The 19,005-nt window shown below is 32.9% G+C and overlaps 4 protein-coding genes across 4 annotated transcripts; 2 read left to right on the top strand and 2 right to left on the bottom strand.

Annotated features, from left to right (window-relative positions):
- Nucleotides 1-28: 28 nt before the first annotated feature.
- Nucleotides 29-6,484, top strand: LOC106116475 (UPF0704 protein C6orf165 homolog). Its single transcript, XM_013310343.1, has 11 exons — nucleotides 29-278; nucleotides 565-815; nucleotides 1,256-1,433; nucleotides 1,856-2,024; nucleotides 2,672-2,864; nucleotides 3,562-3,831; nucleotides 4,206-4,348; nucleotides 4,529-4,653; nucleotides 4,983-5,092; nucleotides 5,407-5,638; nucleotides 5,923-6,484. Exons 1-11 carry the CDS (start codon nucleotides 71-73, stop codon nucleotides 6,021-6,023), a joined length of 1,980 nt encoding a protein of 659 aa, XP_013165797.1. The 5' UTR covers nucleotides 29-70; the 3' UTR covers nucleotides 6,024-6,484.
- A 310-nt stretch (nucleotides 6,485-6,794) lies between these two features.
- On the bottom strand, nucleotides 6,795-10,189 carry LOC106116460 (uncharacterized). Its single transcript, XM_013310315.1, has 3 exons — nucleotides 10,025-10,189; nucleotides 7,623-8,014; nucleotides 6,795-6,984 (listed from the first exon to the last, which is right to left on the bottom strand). The coding sequence occupies exons 1-3, from the start codon at nucleotides 10,104-10,106 to the stop codon at nucleotides 6,817-6,819; spliced, it is 642 nt and encodes a 213-aa protein (XP_013165769.1). The 5' UTR covers nucleotides 10,107-10,189; the 3' UTR covers nucleotides 6,795-6,816.
- Nucleotides 8,103-9,956, bottom strand: GatA (glutamyl-tRNA(Gln) amidotransferase subunit A, mitochondrial). The gene has a single exon (XM_013310314.1). The coding sequence runs from the start codon at nucleotides 9,847-9,849 to the stop codon at nucleotides 8,362-8,364; it is 1,488 nt and encodes a 495-aa protein (XP_013165768.1). The 5' UTR covers nucleotides 9,850-9,956; the 3' UTR covers nucleotides 8,103-8,361.
- Nucleotides 10,190-10,431: 242 nt separating the features above from the next.
- Nucleotides 10,432-16,962, top strand: LOC106116415 (biorientation of chromosomes in cell division protein 1-like 1). Its single transcript, XM_013310241.1, has 5 exons — nucleotides 10,432-10,609; nucleotides 12,068-12,228; nucleotides 12,564-15,700; nucleotides 16,118-16,213; nucleotides 16,628-16,962. Exons 1-5 carry the CDS (start codon nucleotides 10,523-10,525, stop codon nucleotides 16,801-16,803), a joined length of 3,657 nt encoding a protein of 1,218 aa, XP_013165695.1. The 5' UTR covers nucleotides 10,432-10,522; the 3' UTR covers nucleotides 16,804-16,962.
- The last annotated feature ends 2,043 nt before the right edge of the window (nucleotides 16,963-19,005 follow it).

Genomic DNA, 19,005 nt, shown 5'->3' with positions numbered 1-19,005 from the left:
TTAAAACAATTGCGGGAGTATTGACATTTTTTATTTTGTATTTTTAGTCTATTTATTATTTTAACAAATCATGGCTTGCAACGAAAATATAATAAAGAATATTGCTAATGAAGTCACCAGAAACTGTCAGGCTAACGGTGTGTTGGTGGAAGAAGATTTTGTAACATATCTCATAGAATTATTACTTCTTAATCCAAAGTATGGTAAACTATTCGCTAAAACCATCAAGAGAGACAATTTAGAGTATTTTGTTAACGAATGCGTCGCTATGTTGACGAGTAAGTTATATAACATTTAATAATTTTATCTTTATTCCCCAGTGGAAGTACGTTATAAATGTCTTTTTATTACCATAAAAAAGTTCTTATACTGTCGACTTTATTTTGTTAGACATAGTATAGAGAGAACATGATATCTTTGTCGTTACCAGGGTTTTTACCACAAAAGGTGTCATAAATGCCATACAGACGTTTAGATTGTGTTTTTGAAGCCGAAGTACCAGTTGTCCTTTTCAAGCACAAAGTCAAATATTTGGTGGTGGTAACATTACATTTACGATTACAGAAGCCGACACAGCAATCCTAACTCTAAAGATGCAGTACAACATGCTAACTAACTATGATAAACTCCAAACTCTAATAGACACACACTTGGAGTCCATAGACAAGTGCCTAAGGCCGCTCGTACATGAGATAATGGAAGAAGACCCTGGCCCTGAAGGAGGGCCGGAGGATGCTGATTATAAGAAGTTGTTTAGAAAGATATCCATCTATATCATATTAGCTAGCGGTCTCGGCAATCCTAGCGGTATTATTGTTAGTATCCACATGTTATGGCAACATTTTAACCGAAAAATGACAGAAGAAAGTCTTTAAAAAAAGAAAGTTTTTTCCCACATAAGCCGGAATCGTAGCAACACAGCTCGGCAGTCAGAGCGAGACAGACGTATAGGAATACAATACGTTTGTATCGCTCTTCAACAACTGCCGAGCTTTGATCGTATGATTCTGGATTTTGTCTAAATGAACCTTTATAGTCAGGTCCATTCTAACACCATGGAGGGCGCCAGACTGATTTTTGGGCGCCTAATGTAATTTAGACAACCCTGCGTAAGTAAAAGTGTTTGTATGAAGAGTAAAGCGTAGGTCTAATTTTATCCCTCTTCATATCAATGAAAAGAGGGATATTTGACAGGGGAATAATATTAATCTATTAGCTTATAACTACAATTCTGATGAGCTTTTTCAATTCGCAGACTTTAAAAGAAGGTTTAGCGGCATTAGAAAGCGTATTTTCTATCGAGGATCTGAAAGTGTTTGTCGCCCTCCCCGGTTTTGAGAAGATGAATCAGCTGAACGACATAGTTCAGATCGTATCTGGAGTTAGGTTGTTTAATAGAGATTGTAAGAAAGGAGGCGATGGGATACCAGACTGTAAGTATTTACAATTTTTTACATTTACTGCGCTTATGGTACTTTTTCAGTAAGAACGGTTCATTAATACAGGGGCCTATAACGAAAATTGCGAGAAAGTATTACTAGAGATAACGATTAAATTTATAATATGATATTAGCCCAAAGTACACGAACTTAAAATTTTTGCAATACTAATTTTTTCGATATTACGAAAACATTTCGCAAATCTTCTGTTAGGTTCCCTGATGTTAAATGGATAAAAAAAATCGTTAATTTTCAATCTTGTTTCATCAGTTATTTAATGATTTCTTAAGCAACCGCTGAGTGATGGATTAATACAGATTTCTAAGGGGAATTACATAAATTTAAGTGCGATAGAAATCGTTTAAAACACATTTTGTAAGTATTTTCATTGGTACATTTGAGTTTGTTTCCAACAGTGCCCTTCAATCTGTTAGAAGCTGGCAACGCGTGTGTTTCCTCACTATCCAACTCGTTGATAACAATAATGCAGAAAGTTAACACTCTGACCACCGCCATACAGGACAGTGTGGATATACAGGATGAGACAGGCAACGTATACATTGTTGCAACACCTGAGTTTACTGTGTAAGTTTGCTTTTAAAGTACGATGAAGAAAAACAACTTTATATTTATATTGTGACTTAGTCTATGAGAAAATTGAAATGAAGTGGCTTAGTAGACTATTTGCTATTTCAAACTGTAGTCTATGTTGCAAGTTTCAAAAATACGCCACCGTTTTGAAGTTAACCAACAAAGATCCTTACTAAGTATTCTATCCGAGCACGCCCTACTAACTCTCTGCCAACGCATAGTCTTGGAGTTATGTTCTATGGCCATTATATAAGGGTGCACACCTGATAAGAGGTTCATAGATACGTGTCAACCAACTCGCACTTGGCCAGTGTGGTTGACTGTGGCCTAATCACCCTTAACTTAGGGTAGGCTCTGAGCCAGTGGGGACGTATAGTGAGGTTTTTTTTATAACATAAGGTGACAAACGAGCGAGCGGCCACGTGAAATCGTTGAAATAGCGAAGTGACCGTTGCCCATAGACCTACGCAATTGCATATACGCGGAATTGCTTCCAATTCACGCCTGTCTTCTGTGTGGTCGTAGTATTTCACCGGGCGAGCCGGGACAATTCGTGTGAAAATGTTAAAGCGGGCTCTACCACTGTTAAAAGCTGATGATGATGAAAGGGTTCTACGTGTTTTGATTTATTTAACTTTCAGCGAGGATTACAACCAAGTATATTCTCTGTTGGCTTTCTACCGTCAATACGAAGTTTATACTCGCAAGTTGCTGACAGACGTTCAGGTGCTAGTACAAAGTGCGACACAGTGCGTGGAGCGAGTTCGCAAAGTACTGGCGGAATTGCATTCTTGTGTGAAATATAAAGCCGCTGTACCTGTTGATACTGTATATGTGAGTGTTATGTTTACTGAGGAAATGTATAAAGACACTAATTGTCGCCCGCGACGCCATCCGCGCGGAATTAAAAAAATAATTAGTAACCTTGAGACCTGCAGCGCCCTTTTGTGGGCGCTGCAGGTCTCAAGTTGCGGGTAATAGTAAAAGTTTCGTTTAGAATTCTCCGTTAATATATGTACATATATACGTCATAATAATTAATTAATTTAATTTGAATTTATAGTGGTTTTTAAATATGTGAAAATATGGGGCGCCAAAAAATTATTTATTCTCAAAGTGGACAGTAGACAAAATAAGTTTGGGAACCACTGATCTAGTAGACTATGTTTATCTATACCAAATTTCAGCGAGGTCCATGCAGCCGTTCTGGAGACACCTTCCAACATACATCCATCTAAACATTCGCATTTATAATATCAGTACGATATTGTGCTTTCTTTTCTGTACAATTATTACTATACTAGATGCCGACCGCGACTCTGTTGGCGCGAAATAAAAAAAAACTTATTTACTAGCCTATGTGTGTTAGACTATGTTCTAAATCCAAATTTCATCAAGATCCGTTGAGCTGTTCCGGAAATACCTTCCTATAAACATCCATCTAAACATTTGTAGCTTTATTACTAAAATCAATGTTTTTTGTGTCTATGGAAACCATCGGAACTGTAAATCGGAAATGTATTCTTTACAGCCATTATTTAAAAAACTATGGCAAGTGTGGCGAGATATGCAAAACATAATGTATTTGGTATCAACTGTTAACCGTTTGAATACCGCACTCGGTGCGACACATGATCTCATCAAAATGCCAAGTTTGTTAGAGAGAATGTTGATCGGCAAAAAAGTGTTGAGTGACCAGGAGCGCATGACTAACTTGAAGGTGGAAGAGAAACTGTCTCTTGGTTCTTTGAAGAATTACGTCACATGTAGCAGTTATAATGTCAGGGATAAAGATGTACAAGTAAGTTTATTAACCGTATGTTTCTGAGACCAAAATTACTGTGTAAAATTATTGACAACACAAAGGTTCTAATATGTTTTAAGCGGAGATTTTGGTCTCTGAAACTCACGGTTAGTCGTTCTTTAATTTTACTTCCAGTTTGTCCTCAAGTACAGTTAAAATGCTATAAAATTTTGAAAGTAATAAATTTGCCATCGTGGACTAAATAAAAAGTTTAATTACGTCTATGACAACATAAATATTACGTAATTACTTTTAGATATTTGTTACCCGTAAAATTGGTACACTCGCGCCATTTCTTACTAAATTCAAATTAAGAACTTTGGTAATTCCCGAAAGTAATGTCAATTTTAAAAGAAAGTTGCGTGCTTTAGTTTCTAGGCTTTTGCGCAATATCTCTGGCGGTGGGTGCGCTTATTCCGAGTAACATAAAACTCGGTCACATAAGACTTCAGGGGAAACGCTATGGACTGTGTAATTTTAAAATGGCGAAACGTTTCGGTAAAACACCAGAGAGGTAAGTAAAATTAACCGGTATTTTGTCACTAACGGAACAGAAAAACATATTATCTTTGGATTTTCAAAGAGTTGTTGCCAGTGAAAATTTTCGATAAAAATATTAGTATATTTTCTTACCATATTTGATATTTGCTCTTACTGTTGAATATTAATTTGAAAGATTATATGTATCTTTAAGGTACATAAAGGAAGTTCTAGATTACGCGAGGAATAATCCTCATCTTATTAATTTGCTAAACATCGCAGATGATGTTGAAAGAGTTAAAGACATCAGTGTATTAGTCACCAAACCTATTCCAAAGAGTAAGTATAATATACTAATAATGTTTAAATCCAACGCATAAATTAAAAAGGATAAATGTCAAATTCAGGGCCGCCGTTAGGGGACGGTTGGGCGATCGCCCTACGAGCTGGACATATTGGCGCCATAGGCCTACAAGTTATATAGTCTGGTCAAAACTGTACATAAATATGCTTTTAAAAGTTAAGTGGGAAGTAGCATAATTCCGGAATTCATTAGTTAACGAATAATTTATAGTTTCTACAAATATAATTTTTGTTGTAGTGCGCTTAATATTTGCTAAACTACTTGATAATTTAGATTCTTAGACGAGTAAATAATCTCTTTGCAGTCAAAGTATCCGACAAAGACATACAAACCGAAACACATCCCATGGATAGTTATATAGAGAAGAATTATACCTCCGATCTTTGGGAATGGAAACGAAGAGCTTGTCAATGGGTAACCGATTTCATTTACTTTATAATAAGCACATTTTAGGTTGTTTAATTTAGACTAGAAAAAGATATAAAACTACTTAGCACATATTAATTATTATCGCCATTTGACAGTCGTTACTTTTTTGTTCGATGTCTAATTTAAAGCATAGATCACCAACATTTTTAGCCGCATGTCAATGACAACATTTTTTATTTTTAAATAACCAAAATCTTTGTTCCCGAACGAAAAATTATTTGATCTTATCAAACAGGTCCATAGATTATCAACATTTTTAAACACGAGACAAAAATATCAAAGCTACATTACCTTTTCAGGCAAATATAGTAAATTGTAGAACCCATTCCACCCAAACTATCTACAGTCATTTACGATCTGAGATCCAATGTCAGACTGTGGACATGAGAGACAAGGAGTTACAGACTAAAAAGGAGTCTGGGATAAATACAATCACTAAGAATGTATTCCTGTGGGGACTTAGAGGACGTTTGGGCGCCGGACAGCATGTAATGCCTTTAGAGGAGATGTTTCATTCAGAAAAAGAGAAAGGTATACTTTGGTTTATCGGAATTCATAGAATCTTACTCCGAACCATCAAATATAGTGAAGTGATTTTTCAGTAAACGTGATAAAAGACTCGTGCCATTTTATACATTGTTCAGCAGTATCAGCAGTGGAACGCTTAAATCATGTAAAATTGCAGAAGGGAAGGGTTACATTCAGTACGTAGTTACGGGCGTACTTGGCCGACCAGGCACAGAAAGGGGCATCACGGGTCTGCGTATTATTTTTAAGTAACTCCTAATATATATTTAAATTGTAATTGATTACAGCGAAAACTCTGGAAATCTGTCAAGACAAAGTACAAGGTGAAATGAGTACGAGCAACACAAAAACAACAGCGTTTAAAGAACCCACTTTGATATTCGAATAATCAAAGGGCATATATTTGTCTACATTATGTCATTTAGTTTTAATTTAGTTAAGATTAGTGGATAATTAAAATTACCAGTTATTACATAGATTTTAAGTAAATAGCCCGAAACATTTTAAATGTACTCTAGTATTGCTATCTCAGATTGTTTCAAATAAAATGAGAAGGATGGCAACTATTCGATTCACTGATCGTAGCCGTCTTCCAAGGATCGATAATGATGACTCCCGCAAACCATTTTGACTAAATCTATCTTTGGGATCTGGACGACCTTGTAATCGTTATTCCAGAATATTGAGCGCTATAGCTAAAACATACTTTTGAATTATTAATTATAATTTATTGAAAGAATTTTGCTATGGAATTTTAACGTTAAAACTTTACTGTTTTCTTAAAATATTGCAGAATTTAAATCATGTTAAATTTATTCTCGCTTTTATTAAATCTATTTAGTAAAAATTTAAAATCTACGAACGGTTTATGTATTATCTATACTTATGTAAACTTTGAATAAAGCTTTGATTTTGAAAAAATGTTTATTTAAATGGTATTATTATTGTGTGAAGTTTAATTATGAAAATGAAATTTCCCCATTACAAAGTAAATAATAAAATTGTAAAGTGTTACCATTCTAAAAATACAATTTCGATGACAAAATGTTTAACATCTATGGAATTATGTTTTCACCGAACACCACGATACACTAGCGCTAACTCTTATGACCATTTATTTAGAAAAAAACTATGATATTTTAAATAATTTATTTCTTACAATTAAAACTAAAAAAAACATATCATTTTCGTCTCCTGAACGCGTCCCTAGCTTGTCTGGTGAAGAGTACATCATCAGCTCGCTGCTTCCACATGGTCTCTTCTTCCCGCAATGAGGCCAAAGTGGCCAATTGTGCCTGCAGAGACTTAGGTAATACTGAATCCGGTACTGAGAGCTTTGAAAACTTCATCTGTGGACAATAACACCTCCTTGAACTTGGCCCCACACTTATTGTTTTTTACATCTTTATGCATATTGTTTAAGAATCATTTAGGCAAAAGAAATTAAATATGAGTGATTACTTTTTTTCTTAGTCACAATCTCTCTCAAACAATTTGTATTAAAATGAAGTGTAGGGTTTTTTTAACTTGATACTAAAAATTTAAATTGTTTTTATAGATAAAGTAACTCTCAAACGATTTGCATAAAAAAGGTAGTAAAATAATAGTTTGGGGGCAGATTACGGAGGTGATGGAGCAAGTTGGTACGGCAGAAATGCACACTAAAAAACAAAACTACCTCTTACAAAGTAATAAGATATGTTAGAGATTTTTTTTCCAGAGAGGAATGCTTTATGCATACTCCGCGCCCCGGGGGGGACGCGGTAGTTATGTGGGATTCTCCTCCATAGCGGAGGCATACCCACTAAACCCCTCTGTTCCTCCAATGCATCGGGACGGGACCACGGTCACGCTTTCGCTCTCATCCGCGGCCCCGTCTGCAAGATATGTTAGAAATGAGAGATTTAGATTTGGCTGTCTTTTAGAAAATGTTGCGAATTTGTCATGTTTTTAAACTCTATATAAGTAACAGAAAGATTTCTCTTACCGTAGCTTTTTTATATGACTCTTCATACGACGCAACTTTCTGTCTCATTTGTTTTATACATTCCTCTATACTATCAGGGTTTGGAGACTGTTTGGATAAAGATTCTATTGAACTGTCCAATTCCTTCCTCAGATCATCCATGAACCTTTGGTTGCGATCGATTTTGACTTGTAACTCCTTGTTTTTAAGTTTCAATTTCAATATTTCATATTCATCTTCTAAATTTTTAGCTATTTGTCGGGATTGCTGAAGAGAAATAGCAATTGGGTCCAAACGGTTTACACTCAATGTGACTTGCTCCGTTGCTACTTTTGAGATAAGCTCCTGACATTTTAGTGGTAATGTATCAAGAGATATATTCAACTTTGATAGTATTTCTGTGTTGGTATTACCTGTGAAGAAAGGTTTTAAGATATACTAAACTTGGACAAATAGATTCTAGATGGTGTGAATGTATAAAATAAATAATGTAGGAGGTTTGAAATAATTATTAGGTTACTAATAATATTTTATTTATGATAAATCATAACTAATCTTGACATATTTACATCATTCATTATTAGTTTCCGAGACAAAAATCCTCGCTTAAAACATATCAATTTCTGTGTTGTCAAAGATAATGAGAGGGTTGATGATTTTAAATAGGGATTGTAGCCTCAGAAACCAACAATAAATAAAGTATGAATCAGTCATTTTACATTTGACTTAATAAAAAATCAATGTTATGCATCAGAACAGTCTAATTTGCAGATTCTAAAGTAGGAAAATTAACTAGACTTTCAATTCTTTTAGCAACATTTAACAACAACTCTTCGGACAGATTTGGTCCCATCAATTGCAGTGAAATGGGCAATTTATTTTTTGACAATCGTATAGGTATTGACACCGCAGGTATTCCAGCCATATTGGCTGGTTGTGTACAATAATCCTGAAATGCACATTGATCTCTGTTATGTTTTGATACAAAGTCACCGTACAATGGTGCATCACACAGAGTAGTAGGAGTAAGTAGTATATCAACACAATTTTCACCGTTAAAAACATTTTTAAAATCATCTGCTATTAATCTACGCAACTTTAAAGCTTTAAGGAAATATTTCTCATAATTCCGTGTTAGTAAGAAATAATTTCCAGCGAATATTCGTGATCTGACCACATTATTAAAGCCTTGAGATCTTGATGAAGCGTATAATTCTTCTGTTGAATAATCTTCATTAGTTCTAAGTCCAAATTCTAAACCGTCATACCGTGCCATGTTACTTGCAACTTCGCACTGATTTAATATTGAATAAACAGCAATAGATACTGATGTATACGGTAATGATACTTTTTTTATTATAGCTTTTTCTTTTTCAAGTAAATCTTCCACAAACTTCCATGCATCAATAACGTCTTCACTCATACCATCACAATGATATTCACTCGGAATTCCAATATTTATGTTTGATAAATCAATATCTTTCAGTTCTATCGGTTTAAAATCTCTTTTTATTGTAGTTGAATCTAGTTGATCAGGTCCGGCAACACAGTTTAAAACTCTAGTTGCATCTTCAACATTTCTTGCAATTATTCCCGGTACATCCATTGAATTCACTAAAGGTATGAGACCATATCTTGACACTAAACCATATGATGGTTTGATTCCGACCACACCACATAAAGCTGCAGGGTTTCGTGTTGAACCTCCAGTGTCGGAACCGATTCCAGCAACACAGACTCCGGTACTCACGGCTACTGCACTTCCTCCAGAACTACCACCAGCTATTCTCCAATCTGTGTCACCATTGTAACCCCAAGCATTTCGAGTTGGGCCAAAAATTGAGTCCACTGTACCAGATCCCATGGCAAATTCGTCCAAATTGCTCTTACCAATTAAACAAGCTCCATTGTTTATTAATTTAGAGTAAACTGTGGCATCATAAGTTGGTATAAAGTCTTTTAACATTTCCGACGCGCAAGTTGTAGGAATATTTTTGGTACAGAAATTATCCTTGACAGCTATTGTTATCCCATCTAGAGGTTTAATGTTTTTCTCAATATAAAATCTTTTTTCACTTTCAATACTCTGAGTTTCTGCAACATCTTCTGTTATAGTCACCAATGCATTTAGTCTACTCGTTTGTCTCGCCTTTTGCAAACATAAATCAATAAAGCTGATAGGAGTTAAGATTTTGTCACGATATGCTTTGTGTATTTCTTTTATCGTATATGACGTTAGTTTATTCATTTTTCTCTGCTTAAATATTTATTAAATTATAAATAAGTCTGCATCAATCATAACTTAAAGGTTATAAACATTGACGAAGAAAAAAGACTAAATTAAAAATGACACTTCTCAGAGAAATTGTGACACTTGTAGTGAACCATTTTATTTAGTCGAAAAATTTATTAAAACAACTTACCAATTGCTTGTTGTTCTTGTTTATCTATTTGATCTAATTTCAAAAACAAATTTGTTTTTTCGATGCTTAATTCCCCTTTCATTTTTATATTTGTATTCGTTCAAAACTTTAGTTAAAATCCACAAACCGCTAGAATTTAAATTTGACACTTATTTTTTTAAGACAAATGTGGACAAAGTAAAAGCAAAGGAAACTAAAAACATTTGCCGTTTTATTCAAAAGTGCATTAGAATTTGTTATTACCAAATTTATTTGTACAATCTAAATCGAATTAGCTTATTACGATCTTTTTCAAAATAAATTAAATTAATTTTTACACATCGATAACACAAGCGAAGACACAATTTTTAAGAGATTGTCATTGAAGTTGTCAAATGTCAGTATTTTTAATATTTCAATTTGTTCAAGTGATTTTTTGCGTTCAGTAAAGTTTAATTGAAATATAACATATTTTAATAAACCTAGTTTTATTATACATGTTTAATATATAGTATAAATATGGCACATTTGCAATATTTGCCTGGAGATCCACGTTTAGTTGATCAATTAGTATATGAACTTAAATCGAAAGGGATTTTCGACCAGGTATATATTACTTGCTTATATATTTAAATTATTGATTATTGAGTTAGTTTTTCCATAGCAAACAAAAAATATTTATATAATCTTAAAATACTTATTAGAAACGAAAGTATTATCTGAAACATTCTGCTAGAAAAATCTTATTAATTATTTTTTATATCGAAATGGTAAATATAAAAAACTAACAGAGTTTGTTTTTGTGTATTTTTTTTGTATAAGTTAATTATAAATGTGTTAAATGTCTGTCCATAAAAACGTTGTACAATTGTCATGAAAAATCAAGAAACATGTGCTATCTAGGTTCTTACATAGAGAATCTTTCCTATATAGTGTCATATTTATAATTATTACGTATGTCCCATATGCAACAAACAGTATAAATATTTTATAAGTTATTTCCTTTTTCATGTTTATCTCATCAAATTAATATTGAAAATCTATCTAAAAAATAACTATCTGTCATTCACAATAATTTCCAATATTGTTTTTAATCACTTTCATAATAGGTTTAACCTTAAGGTTATTCATATTGTATGTTTAGTAGAAAGCTCTTTCCAAACTAACCAAAATGTTTTAAGATATTTTGGTAGTGAATATTTGTTGTGCGAATTTACTTTTTTATCATATTGTGTTTTTGTGACAATTGCTTGTTGAACCGTGGATTGATATGTCTTATGTTCTGACTGTAAAATTATGTTCAATAGTCATCCTTTTCATTGTCTTTGAAAGAGACAGCCAACAATATGTTTTTTACAAGGTATTGCACATAAAAGTAAATGTAGAAATTGTGTGAACAGTTATGTTGTAAATTCGTTAAATAAGAGTAAAATCAATGCACTTCTCTATTAATTAACGAAAAAAAACTCTAATGTATAATTATTAGGGCTTACTTTTGTTAATCATGATTGTTCTTATATGTAAATCTTCAAAATAGTTTTCTAAACCATGGAAAAGTAATTTTTGAATTGATGACATATTATGTTGCAAATCATTATTTCTTTAACTAGAAAAGATATTAATAATTAGTTTAGGACATACTAAATACATATAAAAATGAAAGGACAAAGAAAACAACAGAAATAGTACATACCAGGACATCCATTTCAGCATCCGCTAAAGGCTTGTTATTGAAACTCCCGCTCGAAAGGATTGTATATAAAAAAACAATTTTTTGTTTGGTATTGTGGTGGAAATCATTGTATCCCTGCATTCTGTGGATAAGACATGGTTATAGAGGTTATTGACTCAAAAACCTCATTTGGCCAACCGCGAATGTAATATAGGGGGTTCCGAAATCTCCCAAGAATGTTACAGAGAAATGTAATCATAAAACTGAATGTAGTAACATTTGTAATGACATATTGTTATCTCTTTCAGTTGTTTTAACAAAATAAGAACTGCAATATATATTTGTACTAGTCTGTATATAACATAGCTTTATATACAAAATTCATATTTCAGTTTCGTAAGGATTGTATCGCAGATGTGGACACAAGACCGGCATACCAGAATTTAAGGCAGCGGGTAGAGAACTCAGTAACTACATTCCTATCTCGTCAATGCTGGCAGCCGGATCTGAATAAGAATCAACTAAGAGAAAAACTTAGAAAGCACATCTTGGAGTAAGTGTTTACAGCACATGTTAAGTAGGCAAAGCATCTGCAATTGTGGATGTCTATGGGCAAAAGTTTTTTTCTATCTTTCTAAATGACGCTGGCGCAGATTCTCTTCCTCCAGGTTGTCATTTCAGAGGTCCTAGCACGAATATTTGCGAAACAAGCCTTCGTAACGATATTAACAAAGTATGTCAATATTTGTATAATTTGTTGGTGAATATTCATGCTAGGCCCTCAGTTCTCGCTCCCTTAATTATATCATCTTACTCACAATATATCCATCTCTATCTAGGTCTTCTTCGATAACTCATAATTAATTTTTATTAATTATTTTCTTTCAGTGGCAATTATCTTGAACAAGGAGTTGAACGAATTGTTGATCAAGTTGTTAACCCGAAAGTAGCATCTGTATTCATTCCACAAGTAGAAGATTTAGTTTATAACTATTTAGGTATAACAAGAAAAATTTCTGTCAATAATGCGGAGACATCTGAAGAGAAAACTGAACTACTACCAACTGATTTAGAAGCTGTTAGTCCTGGGTCAGTTAAAAGCAATGAAGATAAAAATGAAGTTATGGAAGTGGACAATAATGTCCCTGCTACAAAAAACGAAAGTATGGAGATTGATGATAAAGATAAACTCAAACCAGAAGTAAAAGAAATAAAAGATGAAGAGCCAAACACAACTGAGACAAAACACGTTGATACAGCAAAGACTGAAACTCAAGAAGAATCTGGAGTGAGCGAATTAACTTCACCCGAATCTAATAGTATTGATAAAAGTTCAATTCCCCTACCATCTGAAGAAATCAAGCTAGAAAATATACCACCACCAGAAAATAGTCCACCTAAAGAAGTGATTTTGGAGAAAATTGAATTACCGAAAGATTATTCTACAGATATTCCATTACCGGATGAAATACGTAAAGATGATAAAGAATATTTCAAAACAATCAATAGCGAAGATGACGATTCAAGTTCAGATTCTTCGTTGCGTCGAAATATGTCGCCGTTAACACCAATAAGAAACTTTAATAACGAAAATTCTTGTGATGCCCAACAAGGTTTTGATAATGATTCACCTGATGGTAAAAACGATGATAAAAAAGAGCCAAGTTCATTCCGATTCACAATAGAAGGAACAGAAAACTGTACGGATGCAGAAAAACCACCTAAGAAACAAACAGATCAAAACTTGGCTTATCAGTTTAATAACCAAGTAAATATAACATCATTTAATACTCCGATGTATGAAGATAGTTCTAATAGCAACGTCTTACAAATTGACTACGAAAGTGATGCAAATAGTAAAGTCAACTCAGAACAGAAGGCCACTGAAGCTGATGTATCGGAAGATTTTAAAAAAGGACAAAAGAATGAAGACAAAAAAAGCAGTCATAAAAGTTCACATCGGTCAAGAGATTCAAATAAACATTCCAGTAGCAAAGACAGACGATCTGACTCAAAGCATTCAACTTCTCGTGACAGCAGCAGACATGAAAAGAAATCAAAAGATGAAAGCAGCAAATCAAAATCTAGCTACAGAGATAAAACTGACAGGAAAGAGAGTAAAGAATCGTCTCGACATAGTTCCCATAAGAGTTCTAGCCATAAAGATTCCAAATCATATAAAAGTTCAAGTTCAAGTCAGCGACATTCGGGTAAAGATGAGAAACGATCTTCGAGTCACAGAGATAAATCTGATAGAAGTTCTGATAAGTCGTCCAAAGATAAGTCTCGAGATTCAAAATCTTCTCGCTCTGAAAAAGAAAGGAAAAGTAGCAGCAAAAGTAAACACGATGAAAAAGATAAAGACAAGAAAGAGAAGAAAGACTCTGATGATCATTACAGTGTGTCAGGACGTGGTAATCCTAATCGAAGGTCTACAGACAGAGATTCCAATGATGGTAGTTCATCTTCTAAAGGGTCACATAACCCATCCAGTGCTAAATCATCTGAAAGTAAAAAAGACGCAAAGAGTGGAAGTTCAAAATCTGATAATATGTCAACTAGCAGTGGTGAAGGTCGAAGTCCTAACGATAGGGAGTTAACATTACAAGAAAAAGAGAAAGAAGTAATTGATATGCTGCAACCTAAACCTATTGTTAGGCTCGAAACACATTTAGAGACACCCATAGCATCACCACCTTTGTCTTTAGTTCCCGATGTACAAATTAAGAAACCAAAATTCGCTAATAACTTAGAAGAGGCTAAAAAACTTATGAAAATGCGTCAATATTTAGATGAAGAACAAAAACGGATGAATCAAGAAGCTGCTTTATTATTGGAATTTCAAGCGAATGTTAGACCGAATCTTAGTCAAATTTATTCCAGTATTCCTGGACCGGAATTGGAATTTGCTTGCGTTACAAATACTATAGTACATACGGAACAGATTGTTCTGAGTGATGTTTGCCATCAAAATGCTACATTTATAACTGATCAAAATTATCCAGAAGATGAAGGTTTCTCAGATCATGTTGAAGAAGATATAAATTCTACGTTAACAGTTAAAGAAGTTGCAGAATCCATTGAAATTATAAACGAAGAGTTAAATAATAAAGCAAAAGCTCATGCAAGCGAAGACATTATAAGTAAAGAATCTTATAAATCTACAATGAACTTGATTGAATCGAATTTGGATTTGAATCCAGAAAATATTGATAGAAACACAGAAAATTCTGATGAATACAAAGAAATCGATGATGATAAAGAAAAAACAACTTATTTCGAAGTAACAGTAATTGCTGAGGAAGTGACAGATGATGAAGTGAATCAACCAGAGACAAAAATGTTGATAGAAATTGATGAAAACACAATAGAAGAAAAAGTTCATTCGGAACAGAACAATTTTTATTATTTCGAAGAAAGTGAGAAAAAAAACGCGGAATTAGAAAGAGATAGGTTTAGGAAATTCTTAAAAGGTTACACAGCCGCGACAACTAATAAAATTTATTTAATTAATTGTGATCCATACGAAGAGAGTATAGTACAAGAGGTATTAGAAACATATGGGAATTACGAAATAGTCAACTATCAAAGAAACGGTCATTTAAAACTGCCTAAATCAAAGAATATCGTTAAAAATGTTAATTTATCTAATGAGGTTTCATTACCTCTGGATAAAGAAAATAATGAATCAGAAACTAAATCGATAACAGAATCAGTATTCAGTCCTGTGAAATCGGAATGTTCTTTTGAATTGTCAAATGATTATGATGCTAAATTAGAAGAGATGGTAAACAAGACATCTCGCCAAGAAATTATGGAAATCATACTTGGTAACGTAATAGCGGATTCGCCAACGAAAATGCCTAAGATAGATTATTTAAATGATTCTAATATTGAGGGTAGTTGTGAAAATAATTTGAAAAGGAAACATAATGAAGTTGAAACAGTGAATAATAATAGAGTGTTGACTCCCAGCAAAAAAAGAAGATTAAGTACATCCGATCAAATATCATCCACCACTGAAGGTAAATATTACATTCCAAAAACATATATTTAAGACTAGCGGTCGCCCGCGACTTCTTTAGCTTTAAGAATATAGCCTATAACATGCCCGCGTGCATCACCTACCTTCCCGTCGAAGTACCGTCAAAATCCGTCCACCCGTTCCGGAGATTTTTTTTTTACGTTTTATAAGCTAGCGCTTGACCACGATCCCACCTGGTGAAGTGGATTATTTGAAGATTACACGAAACAAACGCCTTACGGACAGACATACAAACATTTTATAAAATTCATTTTTCGTTATGCACTGCAAAAATTATGTGTGCGATTTTTTTTTCTTTTTCAATATTATACACAGACACTTTCCTGATTACTACAAAGATAACTCTTTGCTGAGCGTCGTTTTTTTTCTTTATCACAGTATTTACTTGTGTTTCTAGATATGGACGAAAGGTCTAATAACAATCTGCCCCAGCCAACTAGGTCTAAATACCTAGGCCGGGCAAGAAGAGTAGGTCTACCTAGGCCAAAGAATAGTAAGTTATGAATTTGGTTGTAAATAAAACAATCCTTGTTATTCGTTAAAGTACAGATAATATAAAACTAACTGTCGCCCGCGACTCCGTCCAATAAAATGAGAAAAAAATCTCTTTCACGATATGTTCTACATGTGTCAAATTTCATTATCATCTGTTGAGCTATTCCGGAGATATCTTCTAAAAAACTATTTATCCAGAAGTAATTTTAGACATTATTAGTTAGATTCCTTTGTCGCGAATGGCGCGCTGTCATTACAAAGTGCAGTGTCAGAATGAATAGTGAGGGGACATAGACGTCGACATTTTAGTATGGCTAGTGTTGTGACAGTACACTGGGACAGTGTCGGATGTTCTTCCTAACAGTAAGTTATAGTTATTTTTGTTATTAATTTATAATGATTTCCCCTATAGATCTTCCAAACAGTCCATCAAGTGATAAATCAGTGGAGAACTATGAACAGAACTCTCCGGACACAAACAACGGCAAGGTGAAGACAACACCCCGCAGTAAGGTGCAAAGGTATGATACATCAGATTTATACAAACCTAAGCTACATTATTTATCTAGGAGGAATAATATAACTTAAATTTGCAAAATTAGGGTATTTGACAATTTTTTTTATAAAAAAAATGTTTTTTTTATTTGGAATTTAATTGTATGGCTGTCAGATGATAGATTAAAAATTCGTTATTCTGTGTTGATATTTCAAAGGTAAAAGATTTTTTTGTGTGTAACAAATAAAGTAAGAAACTGCTGCTTACTGCTTTTAAATATTTTTTTTGCCACCAAAAAGGTAAATTATCACTGAGTAATATCCGCTACATTTATTTTTAGATTTTTTTTAAGTCAAGGGAAAAGTTAGTAATTTTTGAACTTGTGAAATTATATTCCGTTCTATATGAGCATCTTACACTATTTCATTTTAATCGGAAATATATTTTGGTGGAATTTGTAAGATGATTTCCGGAAAAAAATATTTCCGGAAATTTTCTGAAAATTCCAAATTAACATAAAATTTACCCTGTGTATAATATTTTAGCTTTTACTTGTAACAATGAATTCGTATTTAAGAAATTATTTTGTTTATATTTTATTTAAGTTATATTTTTAAGTCATTTAATCCGTAGTTTTCCTATCAAAAAATTTTAATTATAATATGTTGTTGTCTTTGTTTATATTAATAAGAATGAAAGAGAAAACATGTTTTGTACTTGTGTAAATTCTGCACGATGAATTTTAGTAGTAATTACAAGTACGTAAAGGTCAAATTGGCTTGTACACTTTATATGTCCAGTGATAATTTTTTCTAAATACGATTTTGGATTAAATTAATCCACCGAAATTAAATTACCTCGCATTTGTCTTAAAGTTTTAACAGTAAATTTTATAGTCTGTGATTTTTTTTTAATTATAATTGTTTATGGTTAATAACGGAAAAGAATTCCAGTGTATGTAAATAAGTTGGGTTAAAAAAAAGATAGTAAACACTATCTGGTTTTTTTAAGTCAAATACCCTAAAATGTGTTGCGTGATTTTGATATAAGCAACTAGAAATTTTATTATAGGGCTTAAATAATTTTCCATTCTAAATTATTGTCTATGGTATTTTAAGCTTGGGTTGCCAGTTTACTTTTTTAATCTGTAAAAGTAATTAAATCAAATAAAGTATAAAAAAAGAAGTATTGAGGCAAATTGATTTAAAAAAAATTATTAACTTTTCGTAAATTTAAGGCTTGTTTTTTTTAGTAATAAAATTTGTTGACACTTTTATACAATCAAAATATTAATTTACGTTATGACTAAAAGATATAAAATATATATTTAATTTTAAAAACCTTTATTTAGTATGGCAACCCTTGCTGCTTAGTGAATTATAGTTTTTAAATAAACTCAGTTTTCAACTGGCATGAAGGTGAAATATTGTGATTTCTCTAAACTTTTATAGATTTATAGTAGAATTGTATTAACCATTGAATTCCACTGCCTTGATACTTTTATGAATAAAATATTGCCGTCTCTTTTTTCACTAAAAGATAGAAAGGGATGGCAAAAATATTTGTCACTGCAGTGGAATACTTTAATATAGTGTTAGGTGCTGTTTGTGTCGTTTGGTATAGTAAACATAATTATTATAAGATTTACGTATTATAATAAATTAGAATTTTACTTTGTAGCTGAAATTGTTATTAAAATAAGTAATATTAGACTACTATAAAGCACGCTCAATATTAAGCACTGTTCATTTCTTGTTATAAAAAAGAGGCGCGGGTCGCAAATAAATACAAGACGTTTTTTTTTTAAATTAGTAATATCTATTCAATATAGACCGACAAAGATATCTGACTAGAGGGGTTCGACAAAATGCATTCGCTTCGAAGCGATTCCATAGCGAACTTCTGTAAATAACTTTCGATAAGTCACGTGATTGTCGCGCCTCAGTTTCATCTATTTTTGAAATTCGTTAGAAAATCGCTTTGAATTGTTTGCACTTTATATAGCCATCGTGATGGTCTTCAAACTACAAATATAATAATAGCTCACTAGCGCCACTCTGTCAACGTCAAAAAGTGACACAAATTCCTTTTCGGACTATAGCTAACACATTTTTTCTTTTACGCCATTATCCATGTAGGTTTTATATATTTTCTGACAGTTCTAAACGCGATAGCAGCGCCTCTCACTGATACAGGTATCCTTGTTTGTTTATAGATTTTAAATTATCTTCAATCTGCAAAAAGGTTTAATATGGCTGTATTATTTAGTATTTTCGACGTAATTTTTTTTGAAC

This window comes from Papilio xuthus, unplaced genomic scaffold, assembly GCF_000836235.2.
Source record: "Papilio xuthus unplaced genomic scaffold, Pxut_1.1 DF827756.1, whole genome shotgun sequence".
Lineage (NCBI taxonomy): Eukaryota > Metazoa > Arthropoda > Insecta > Lepidoptera > Papilionidae > Papilio > Papilio xuthus.
Note: the sequence above shows the minus strand (reverse complement) of the source record. Positions and strands in the feature narration are given on the sequence as shown.

What these genes read in the sequence shown, in the direction of transcription:
- LOC106116475 (XM_013310343.1), top strand. Translation starts at nt 71, where the DNA reads ATGGCTTGCAACGAAAATATAATAAAGAATATTGCTAATGAAGTCACC. An exon ending in GCAATCCTAGCGGTATTATT is followed by an intron (nt 816 to 1,255) that starts GTTAGTATCCAC and finishes TTCAATTCGCAG; the next exon opens with ACTTTAAAAGAAGGTTTAGC. An exon ending in TCATTCAGAAAAAGAGAAAG is followed by an intron (nt 5,639 to 5,922) that starts GTATACTTTGGT and finishes AATTGATTACAG; the next exon opens with CGAAAACTCTGGAAATCTGT.
- GatA (XM_013310314.1), bottom strand. Translation starts at nt 9,849, where the DNA reads ATGAATAAACTAACGTCATATACGATAAAAGAAATACACAAAGCATAT.
- LOC106116460 (XM_013310315.1), bottom strand. Translation starts at nt 10,106, where the DNA reads ATGAAAGGGGAATTAAGCATCGAAAAAACAAATTTGTTTTTGAAATTA. An exon ending in ACAAGAACAACAAGCAATTG is followed by an intron (nt 8,015 to 10,024) that starts GTAAGTTGTTTT and finishes CTTTCTTCACAG; the next exon opens with GTAATACCAACACAGAAATA. An exon ending in AGTCATATAAAAAAGCTACG is followed by an intron (nt 6,985 to 7,622) that starts GTAAGAGAAATC and finishes TATTGTCCACAG; the next exon opens with ATGAAGTTTTCAAAGCTCTC.
- LOC106116415 (XM_013310241.1), top strand. Translation starts at nt 10,523, where the DNA reads ATGGCACATTTGCAATATTTGCCTGGAGATCCACGTTTAGTTGATCAA. An exon ending in CGAAAGGGATTTTCGACCAG is followed by an intron (nt 10,610 to 12,067) that starts GTATATATTACT and finishes TTCATATTTCAG; the next exon opens with TTTCGTAAGGATTGTATCGC. An exon ending in TCTACCTAGGCCAAAGAATA is followed by an intron (nt 16,214 to 16,627) that starts GTAAGTTATGAA and finishes TTTCCCCTATAG; the next exon opens with ATCTTCCAAACAGTCCATCA.